This window comes from Eublepharis macularius, chromosome 18, assembly GCF_028583425.1.
Source record: "Eublepharis macularius isolate TG4126 chromosome 18, MPM_Emac_v1.0, whole genome shotgun sequence".
In the NCBI taxonomy this organism is placed as follows: Eukaryota; Metazoa; Chordata; class Lepidosauria; order Squamata; family Eublepharidae; genus Eublepharis; species Eublepharis macularius.
Window position 1 is genome coordinate 38417420 of NC_072807.1, and position 11407 is coordinate 38428826.

The 11407-nt window shown below is 45.9% G+C and overlaps 1 protein-coding gene across 1 annotated transcript; it reads right to left on the reverse strand.

The window, feature by feature from the left end:
• Positions 1–802: 802 nt before the first annotated feature.
• GTF2A2 (general transcription factor IIA subunit 2) lies at positions 803–10045 on the reverse strand. Its single transcript, XM_055002695.1, has 5 exons — positions 9988–10045; positions 7973–8104; positions 7500–7604; positions 5403–5529; positions 803–1101 (listed from the first exon to the last, which is right to left on the reverse strand). Exons 2-5 carry the CDS (start codon positions 8042–8044, stop codon positions 1076–1078), a joined length of 330 nt encoding a protein of 109 aa, XP_054858670.1. The 5' UTR covers positions 8045–8104; positions 9988–10045; the 3' UTR covers positions 803–1075.
• Positions 10046–11407: the final 1362 nt, after the last annotated feature.

Here is an 11407-nt window from a genome sequence, read left to right on the forward strand (position 1 = left end):
ATCACCTGGCCTATCCAGGGCTATCCTATATACAGAGGTTCTACTTAAGCCAACAGCCACCAATAAGACTTACGCCTTCCGCACATTGCAAAAAATTTGTGTGTGTCCTAGATGGGTTCTAAGTTCATGCAGGATGTTGGATATCTCCCCTTGCCCCAACAACTCAAATACTCCCAAGCAACAGTGTGTTTCAGGGAAAGGCGGCAGCCATTTCTACGCTGTCTTTTAGGAAAGCAAATCTGACATCACACCTCATTGGGCAATGCCTGAGAAGCTGAGAGACTGAGAGATTACCCAATGCCTGAGAGATTACCCAACCACACTGCATTTTGGTTAATATTAGCGCTGGCTTTTCACTGTTGGATTGCCTTTTTATACCGGTCCAGTGCAAGCCTTCAAAGCAAAACATTCTAGGTGAAACACAGGAACCGAGTCAAGAGGCACACTGCGGCCCTAAAAAGACTTCCCTGAAACCAGAATTTCAGGAGCCGAAACTCTGAAATTTAGAGGGTGCCTGGAAAGTTACAGGGTAAAGAAACCTCCTAAGGACATCCAGCGCTGAAATCCATGACCCAAGGTGGTGGAGGGCTCTCCCTCAATGGAAGTCTGCAAGCAGAAAGCAGGGGATGCTTTAAGCTTTGGATTTCCTGCAACGAACAGGGGGTTGGGCTAGATGGCCTCTAACGCCCTTCCAATGTTAGGATTGCAGCTGTATTCAGGATTGTGTAAAGAGAGCTGAGTGTAGATTGCTTGGAACAGACCCTCAGCTTAGAATCCAGGCCTAATTACCACTCTCACCTAACCGTTTTAAATAAAAGGTTTATTGGAGAAGTTAAAAGCTTCATCTTTTTTTTTTAAAAAAAAAGCAAAGGTTTGTTGTCTTTGTGCCCTAGGAGATGAACTCAAAAAAGACGCTCTGCAGAGATCTTGCCACCACAGTTCCACGAGGGATTCCAGCACGGACTACTCATGTCTGCATCATTAAAAGTGTCACCGACACAGTCCCTTGGCCGTGCGCCTTTCCAAGAAGCGCAGCGCGACAAGACAACGCTGGCATGGAAGGCCGCCTTCCCCTTCACTCGGCTGCATTGGAACCTGTATCTGGAAGCAAGAAGAAGAGAACTAAGGACAGACTGGCAAAAGATGAAAACAAAAGATCACAGTTTAAAACAGATGACTGCTACCGCCCTGCCTGCACTTGGAGGTCACTGCTGGAGGTCTTGTTCTGGGGACCCTCCTCAAACGAACAGAGGCAAGTGACAATTCGGGACAGGGCCTCCTCAGTGGTAGCACCACAGTTACGGCACAGTTGTCCTTGGAAGGCCCAGCTGCAGCAGCCTCCCTTGTCATTCTTACACCAGGAAAGGCACTTTTCTCTCAGCTGGCACTGGACGGTTGCACTTGACTTCCGCTCTGGTTTCCTTGTTGTGACGGCTGCTTGTAAAGACACCGCTGATTATTACTGAAAATGTTTTATGGCTCTTATCACTTATTTATTTTAAACCACAGTTTTCACATTGGTTGAGTTGTGTCATATTTATCATTCTGGTTTTTATTTTATAACATGCTACTATTTGGAGTAATGGGTAGTTCCCCTGTGCATTCTGATTTTTTTTTTTTGGAAAGAAGGGGCACCCGTTTCTTGAATTACAGGCAGCGCTTCCCAATCTGTGAGGGTTCTCACGCTCCTCTCCTGTTTGCCCCTCTGCAAGAGTTCTCCAAGGAATACCCGCTTCACAGGAGCCACTGGAAAAGAACAAAGTATCCCTCAAGAGTTTCTTGAATCAAGGGATGGACGCAAACACAATTCACTGTATTTGCAGACTGTCTTTCAGTCATACTGGCGCCAAAGATGGTTAACAGGAAGCAAATTAAAACAATTGCGAGTCTAAAAATAAATCTAAAAATCAAAAGGCAGAAAGACAATTCGAATGTAAGAAAGTAAATCACTGAGATGATTGCAGAGCAACTCCGCTCAAGAAAGCAGGGTCACTAAGGATACGATCCCCCCCCCTCGCCCCCAAGCCCTCAGTCCTTTATGAAAGGGACAGAAGTGCAGTTCTCAGAAGGCTCCCAGTTGTTTTCATCTTCCCACCCAAAGAAGTGGAATGGAGGGAGTTGTACAGAGGGTATTTTTTAAAAAGAACCAGGTGGCAGTAAAAAGTGAGATGAACGGTAAAAAGGAATTGTTTCTTGGATATATTCTCTAATTTGGTAATCTGGTTTTGTTGCTCTCTTCAAGGATACAGCTCTTTATTGCATCGCTTTCTAATTCTGTAGTCATCCTTAAATCTCAGTGAGAAAGACAGGCTATGAATGAAGCAAATACATACACGCAAACTGGGGGGGCAGCAGGGGGTGGCCGAGAGCCCAAGCAGAACTATGAAGATGTGGGCTGAAGTCTCCATTTTCCATGGAGCTCACCGGGGGACTGTGGGCCAGCCACTCACCCTCTCAACCTAAACATCTTACTGATGTTTTTGACCACGGCCCGGGCAGGATGGTGGGGGAGAATCATGCGTGCAGCCCCACCCTTTTAGGAGAAAGGATGAAATACTGACAAACATTCCCCTTTGTATTTTCTCATGTAAACGAAGGGCTGAAGTTTATTTTTAACTAGTAAAATGCTATACTGGCAATGCTACTAGGATAGAAGAAAAGGCTGCCCCAGACTGCATGATTCATGTTCCACTGATAGGGCCTCCCTTCAGGAAGGGGGGGGTGCATAAAGCATTTCAGTGCAAAAACTGGCCTCTCCGCATGGTGAACTTCACATCGGGCTTTCTGCATAAACCCATGAGTATCGGATCCACTTGATTCGTTGTTTCTGGCCCAACACTGCTCCAATTCTTTAATTCTACATTTTGAGGGAATTGAACTGAAGGGGTGTCTTTTTTTATTTCCGCACTAGAAAAATGCCCTGTTTCTGCTGCAGGCTTTGAGGACATAATCAGTTTCATCAGCTGATCGGCTGAGATCAGGTCAGTTTCCTCAGCTGATGGGATGAGAACTCCTCAGTTTCCTCAGCTGATGGGATGAGAACTCCTGTTTCATCAGCTGATAGGCTAAGGAACCTTACAAAGGGTTTTTCCTTTCTTTTTTTTAATGACACCAGTGCGGCATTGGTTGCTGTTTAAATTTTTTTAAAATGCCCAAGAACGTAGGGGAAGCACAGGATAAAACATCAAAACATCAACTGGGATTCAGGGCTCTCTGCAGAGTTTTCGCGTTAGCCTTGTTGCAGCATTTCCCAATGGCAGTTGCAAGGTTTTTTTTCCCTTTAAGGCACCAACATTGCAGAATTGCTATTTAATTTTTTTAATTCAGGAAAAAAACTGGATTAAGTTCAACCAATGAGGAAGGCGAAAGGGAGGGCCAGTGCCAGGCCTCATTCTGCACTTCAAAAAACGCCCCCGTTTGTCTTGGCTGGAAAAAAACCCGGGGCACGTGCGCAGGGCTACAGAAAAGTCAGGGAAAGACGGATCCTGCAGCAGATGCCGCCTTTCACTGGGCAGAATGCTAAAAAGTCTAGGAAGCAGTTTGGAGACTGAAGTGGGGTGTTTTCCCCAGGCGTGCAGAAGTCTGGATAGAAACGGATGCAGCATGGGGCCAGAGCTTCGTGCAGAAAAGACCAACGACTCGTCTCCTCCACTAGTCCCTGGAAAACTCTTTGCTCACCCTACCCGTGTCATGACAGCTGGTATTTTCTGAATGGGAACCATTCAAACATGTCTGAAGAACTTTCTTTGGCACGCTGGTTGAGACAGAGGAAGAGGCAGCAGCCTGCCAAGAAATGCAGGCCTTGGCATACATTAGCTACCATTGTTCCAAAGGGATCAACTGCCGTGCAAACCAGCCCGTGAAGTTCCTGTCCAGGTTCTCAGCTTTGAACACCAGCATTCAGAACGGCTGGAGTCACACCACACCTTCTGGAACGCCTCACCATTTGATTCACCATCGGTAGCTGCATGAGTCATATTTGTGCAACAAAGGAAAACTGATTTTTTTTTTAAGGCACGCTTCAGTCTTTTTTTACAGGAGCAGATTTTTCCAGAGCTGACATGTATGGGAAAAACCCCAAGCTAAATAAAAAGGCACCTTCGAGGCTCAGAAATGTATTGTGGCAGCAGCATTGGGGAACACAGCTCACTTCATTAGGTGCAGTTTCTCTCTCTTTTACACAAACACACATTCATTCATGAATGAATATATAGGGGAAATATTTTAAACTGTGTGGGCCAAAATGCCCAGAAATCTAAAAGATATAGGAAGCAACATACCCAAAATTCACATGTACTCTTGGACTGTTCCAACAGACCTTTACTCAAGAAGTTCTATATAAACAAGCAGGTAAGTGGGGTATTTATAGGTGGGGGGGACGACTGCAAAAATTTCCCAGCAACGGAAGGGAGCAGGAGGTTTCCAGATCTCCCCTCCCCCACCATGCTGTTTCTCTTAACCTCCCCCCCACAATGGCAAAATTCTGGATTGCTGCAAATGGGGTGAGGGATGAACAAGTTCTTTTCTGATGGCAATCGCTTCCACCTCTGGAGACTTTCAACAGGATCCAGACCATGGTGCTGGTCCATGGATGGAGGTGACAGAACAGCAACGCACCAAGCATCGTAAAGAATACTCAGTACACATTCTGGAAGGAGCTTTGCCAGCCTGAAGTATTCTGGACAGCCCAGAAATCCATACTTACACACTGTGCCAGTTGTAAGCCAGTATTTGCTTTACATAGTTTGTGCTGTCATCCAGATTCGGGTTTTAAAAGAATTTAACACTTTCACAAGGATCCATGGATAGCACAGAGGAAAAATAGAGGACCACAAACGTAAATACAGGTCACAAAAAGGTTCTGGAGAGAAAGGAGAAGCAAACTAAGGATCGCTCTGATGGAACAAACTGCACCAGAGGCCAAAAAAATCTGTGTCCCAAACTGGTTCCATACCTCCAGATGCAGCCAAGGTATTTTGCTTATTCGCGTATTTGTGATTTTGGGGGGGGGGGGGTTGTGTTATGGTATTTAAGCCTACTATAAATGGCCTTGACCAATTTTCAACAGAGAGCGAACAGATTAAAAAAAAATAAATCAAGAAATTTGCTATTTTCTCTGCAGCCATGAGATCTAAAAACTAACTTGAATGAGCATCTAAAATTCTCTGCCACCTGTTCTTGGTATCTCCACAAACTGTGGGCTGGCACCACGCTCTCTTTCACCCACTTGAAGTGTTTAGTTAGAAGAACAAGGAAGACTACATTTTAAAATGCAGACACACACCTGCCAACCAAAGACATCATCTGACGAAGTGGCTCTAGGCCATGACAACCTACACCACAATAAACCTGTGCATCTTTTTAAGGTGCCACAATGCTTGTATTTTTGGCGCAGGACTTACTTTTTCCATCACAGGCTACAATCTTCACTTTATCCACTTTCACGAGTTCAGTGACTTCTCTGAATTCAACATCATTCAGGACGAATGTCCAGACGTTGTCACAAAATCTGTATGTGTTTAGGGAGCCCTTTTTTTTTTTGGAAGGGAGAAGAAAAAGATCTGAGCAAATATTTTTTATTGATTTATGTTATTTATGGTCTACCTTTCTCACCAAGACTCTAGGCGGATTACACATGTAATACCACTAAAGCTGACAGAAAAATCTCGGCCAACCTTGCTAGCCCTTTCTACACTGGAGGGCCACCAAATACTGGGCCAGGCAATGTTGAGAAAGGGTGTACTTTTAGTGCCCTCTTGTGGTAGTTCAGGGAATATCAGACAGTAAATGGGGAAAACTGAACGGCGAGACGTAGCTGCACAAGCAAATGAGAGCTATTTCTGTTCAGCCCCTCAACTATGCTTCAGCTCAACTGTTCTTTCCACCTGCTTCATCATGCTATTACCTTTCTTGCTTGACCCACTTAAAATCCAGGACGTGTGACAAGCTAGGTCAGCTGCACATTCTCCCCCCTCCCACTGCGTTCCCATGCTCTCCCCCAAATCTTAAAAGAACCACCAAGAGGAAGATATCATTGTGAGAACGAAGAATGCTGGGAACTGCCAGAGCATGATGCTAACACTAGATTTAAGTGGAGAAGCAGACAAGGTTGGTCCTGTGACTTTGCCTCAAGACTGTTAAACTATGGTGTGTTCGGCTTATTTCTACCAATGTCAACAAGAAAGATCAACATGATATAACAGAAAAAGATGGCGTTATAGTGCTGCTTGAGTAGTTTCAGGTAGGCAGCTATGTCAGTCTCCAGCAGAAGAAAAACGTCTGGATCGTGTAACACAATTTTCCAGGGTGTATACACACTTTGTTCACTTTGATTTGAGCCCAGTGCCACCGTAGAGACCAACAAGGTTTTTAGGGTACAGAAGGGAGCTTTGACTCTTGTAAGCTTAAAGCATGAAAATGTTGTTGGTCTCTAAGGTGCCACTGGACTCAAATTCTGCTGTTCTACTGCAGGCCAGCGTGGCTTCCCACCCGAAATAAAGCTCACTTTGTCAGATTCAAATGAGAATGAAGATCCGTCAGCTCTTATATGCAGATGAAAATGTGGGAGGGCGTTATAAAGAAGGGCCAGTGGGAGCCCGGATGTAAAATGCAATTGGCTTGACTAGAGCTGAGAGATCGACACAGAGACAGGAAATGCAGAAAACAAGCAGCTGCAACGAGGCAAGAGTCCCATGTCCCCCCTGAGGCACGGTGGGAAGATTCGTTACCCTGAACTTGTTGGGATTAGAGCATCAGCACGAGAATTCTGATCTGCTCGCTTGGACATGATGGAGTGAGCATTGACTCATGAAAGCCTATAGTCGGGGGGCGGGGAGGGGAATTGGTCTTTAAGCTGCTACTGGACTCAAAGAAGGTTTCTTTGGGTTTTTCAACAGGTTTTATATTAATGTTTTAACAAAACTCATGTTGAGTCTTTAAGGAGAGGATAGAGGAATCAGTAGACGAGAGCAAACCTGCTATGTAAAAAATAGCATTATCTTTCTGAACAAATGAGTAATACCACGGAAGCTGAGACGCTGCCAACTTATGCAACCGCTTATTTACAGTTCAGCTCTTTAAGGTTACTCCAATTAAAGTCAATGAGGGAAAACGGCATACAATTGTAACGTCAACTTAATATTATAAATGTTAAAGAACTGGTAGCAACAAGCTAGAACAATGTTTTCAATCTCCTTAAGAACATAAGAAGTGCCCTGCTGGATCAGGTCAGCTGTCAATCTAGTCCAGCATACTGTCTGTTATGGTGACCAGCTGGTCGACATCAATAGGGCACAGAGGCTGAGTCCCTTCCTCCGTTTTGCCTCTCGGTACCGGTATTCAGAGGTTTACCGTCTCTGAACATGGAGGTTCACCACGGTTAGCAGCCACTGATCAACCTCTCCTCCATCCACCTACAACTCTATTGTGGCTTGTACTACTCTTACTTATTGTGCAACAAAAAGTCATTTGCCACCCTGTTAAGCATCTTGTTTTCTTACCCTGAAATTCACTCTGTTTCTGACCCGTTGTGCCAATGCAGAATTGATAGCTTTGTCAAACTGTAGTAGCACTTGAAGGGCAAGTTGAGGAGTGATTTGTTGGGACTGAAAAGGGAAGAGAGAAAGTTTTATGGGTGAACAACGTTTTTAAAAATATGCTCTAAAACCTAGTTGTTGTTTTTTAGGCATGCCAGCTGCAGCAACAGCGATGCCAAAACCACAAAGTTTTCACAACTCTCAGCAGTGCAGAGAGTGGGTTGCATCCTACCACTCCCCCCACCCCAGCTAACAAGGTGCATTCCTTCAGCACAAAGAACCTTCCTCCAATGCTGGTGGAAGAGTCTCTTGCATTGGGGAAGGTCTCCTTGCCCCAGAGGGGCAGGATGTTCGAGGAAATACCTGTGTCAGATTTCTGCCAGGATAATGCCATAGTTACTTGACCACCACCCTACTCAGATGGCAGACCCCCCTACCTGTATGAGCTCATCCAGACTTTCCTGAAGACTGTTCCCCAGCGTGGTGTTTCTGTACAGCTGGTAGGCCATGGCTTACAGAGCCGTTCCTTATCATCCACCAAAAAACTCTGTCACACCTCCACTGAAAGCCTGAAAACAGTCATCACCATTTGTAAGCGAATGCCCTTTTGGAAAGAACACTCATCTGTCGCAATCGCTGGCCTCAAAACAGTTGCCAACAGTCTGATCTCAAAAACCCCCACTGCACAAAAGAAGAAAGAGAACACCATCTTGTGGCAAACAAGGTTTGCATCTAAAGCCAGGCCTCCTTCCCACATTTCGTTTGTGGCTAAGTCCACTGTGAAGCCATTTTATTACTAAACAGAGTAAGAATAAGCACAAAGCATTTACAGAAGTTTTTTAGGGGGGGGGGGGAGGAGTTCAAAAAACTTCATAGACATTACCTCACAATCTTTAAAACACAGGCTAACAATTTTAATGTGACGACAAAGGCAGAGTTGTGTGGCTAGAGTGACAGACTCGGATCTGGGTGACCCAGGTTTGATTCCCCGCTCTACCACGGAAGCTCATCTTGGAGCAATCACACCCTCTCAGCCTAACCTACCTCACAGGATCGCAGTGACAATAAAATGGTGGAGAGAAGAATGACATAAACCACTCTGAGTGCCCATTGGGAAGAAAGGTGGGGTATAAACAAAGCAAGACAAGCACTATACAATGTATTCCCCTTCCGCTGCTATTTGGAAGTAGCAACTATTCTGACTTATCATTAAGCTCAAGAGTGCACATGGCTCAGCGATACAGCATCTGCTTTACACGAAGGTTCAGTTCTCAGCCTCTCCAGTTTAAAAGTCTGGGTAGTAGAAGATGCAAGACTTCCAGCTAAGACTTTGGACAGCTAATACCCTAACAAGAATAAGGCTCCCAGGGGAACAAGCCTACCTCATCTTTGGACAGCTAATGCCACTTGAAAGAGATAAGACTGATACTGACAGATAAGGGGTTGGACTCAGGTGTTCTTAGGTTCATACAGTGTTTCAAGCACACACTATACGCACACTCTACACGCATCAAACACCATCATGAAAACAAAGGTTGACAACTGATTAAGTGATTGTAAAATGAAAGTCCGGGGTCACCTTAAAGACTAACATTTCATGATGAGCTTTTGTGAGTCACACAGCCCACTTCAGATAAGCATAGGAAGGGGGAAAGCACACTGGGAAATCTTATGGGGAAAGCTGTGGGTAGGGAATCTCCCAATACGTTTCCCCCCATAAGTCTCATGGGAAAAACTGTATTGGGAGATTCCTCCCCACCTCCAGCCTTCCCCATGAGATCTCCCAGGGCAGTTTTCTCTACTTGAAGTAGGCTGTGACTCCCAAAAGCTCATCGCTAAATAAACGTTGTGAAGCCTTTTAAGGTGCCAGTGGGCTTTGATTTTACTTTGCTAGGACAGCCTAACAGGACGACTGTCCCTTCGCAATCATCACTGTTGGTCTTAAGCAAGCTAGGATAATCAGGCCTAAGGTTGCCAACCCTGGATTGGTACATTCCTGGAGATTTGGGTCTCAGCCAGGCAGAATGCCAACGTCCATCGCTCCCGAGGTGCCATTTTCTTTAGGGGAACTGATCTCTGTCGCCTGGAGATTAGCTGAAATTCCGGGAGATCTCCAGTCGCCACCTGGAGGCCGGGAACCCTAAATTCCCACCTGACGCAATAACAGCAGCCTACCTTACAGGGCTGCTGGTGAGGGGGTTAAGGGGACAACGTGCGTAGAGCGCTCTAAACAATAATATTAACATTATTAGCATTGTTATTATTAATACTATTAGCAACATTGTGTATGTGATCATTGCCTCTTTCCTCAAGGCAGGACCCCTCAACCCTCCCCATAAAGAAGCAGCGCCTGAAAAAAGGCAGACGAGGCCCCCCACCCCACCCCCAAAGCGGCTGGCCTCTCCCGCCCCCCCAGAGACCCCGGCCCACAAAAAGGGGGGAAACGACCTACCAGACACGCCTTCTCCCTCCCTTTCCCCCACAAGTCTCAACCCGGAACGGGAAGCTCATCACACGGAAGCGGAAATAGGCTTTCGGAAGGAGCGAGGCCATAGAGACGACTTGGTACGGACGCTCTTTGGCACGCATGCGCAGCCCGAGGCGCGGGAAGCGTGACGGGGCCTGCGCGTTTTTATTTCCTGTTCACGGGTTTTTTTTACATTGGAGATGTGAATAAATAAACTTAACGTAAGTCCTTTTTGAAAAATAATACAATAATCAGGTTTGCGAGTAGCTGAGGGAGGGTTTGCGCAAGCGCACTCTAGGGGAGCCGAGAAAGGAAAGGGGCGGGACCGTCCCAGTGTTCCCGCCTCATCCCTGTGCTGATTGGTTACGCTCTCGGTTGACAAGCGCATGCTCAGTGGTAAAAATGCGTAGTGGCCGCACTTTAGCTCTAGGGGTCAATGCGACCCTTTAACCCCTTTGCACCTTTACTTGAGAGTAAAGCCCATTTGGATCAGTGGGAGTCTCTTGTAGGGAAGCTGCCACGGGACCAGGCAACATGTCACCCTAAAGAGGCTCAGGACTGGCCAGCTGGCTTGCATTAACCGTTGTTGCCAACCTCTAGGTGCGGCCTGGAGATCGCCCAGAATTACAGCTGCTTTCCAGATGACAGGCATCAGGTCCTCTGCAGAAAATGGCTGCTTAGGAGAGTGGACTCTAGCATGATACCCCACTGAGGTGCCTCCCTTCCCCAAAACCTGCCTGCTCCAGGTTCCACTCCCAAATCTACAGGAATTCCCCAATCTGGAATTGGCAGCCCTAAGACTGGCAGTGTAGGAGCAGAAAGGGCATTCTGCACATGCACAAAGGTTCCTGGACATCGAGGCATGACTTGTGGTGCTCTAATCCCCGGACACACAGTGTATAAAGCTCTTTGACAACCAACAATTAGTACTGAAACTTGCTAGTGAGAGAAAGTCAACACGTGCAATTCTTAATATGGCTGCAAATCAACAAAGCCCTGATAGTGTTTCCCTGTCTTCAGGATTAATGAGAATTTTGCTTTTTTAAAAAAAGGCTATGCATTTCAGTTGTACTGAATGAAGGAAGCCTGTTTCTCTCTCTGGCTGATAGCCTACTTTATAAAGTAAAATGAGTTACTTTCTGAAGAGCATGCCTTCTTGGTCAGGGTGGTGGTGGAGAGATGAAATTTTTGACACTCGCTTTGAAGTGCCCTAAACTTCTGGCTGTTGAGGGTAAGCCTCAACTGCAGCAAAATAAGGTTACAGAATAGAGAGGTAGCAGAACAGACTCTCTACTGTTGCCTATGTAAAAATACCCTCCAAACAGAAAGAACTATTGCATCCAGGAGAGGCATTCTAGCAGAACTCTTTTCAAACTGTGTTGTTTTTGCCACTTGGAGGGAATCC

Excerpts from the sequence above, each read along its gene's own strand:
- GTF2A2 (XM_055002695.1), bottom strand. The coding sequence starts at position 8,044 with ATGGCCTACCAGCTGTACAGAAACACCACGCTGGGGAACAGTCTTCAG. Across the intron at positions 7,605-7,972 it reads GTCTGGATGAGCTCATACAG|TCCCAACAAATCACTCCTCA; the intron begins GTAGGGGGGTCT and ends TTCCCTTTTCAG. Across the intron at positions 5,530-7,499 it reads GAAACAGAGTGAATTTCAGG|GGCTCCCTAAACACATACAG; the intron begins GTAAGAAAACAA and ends AAAAAAAAAAAG.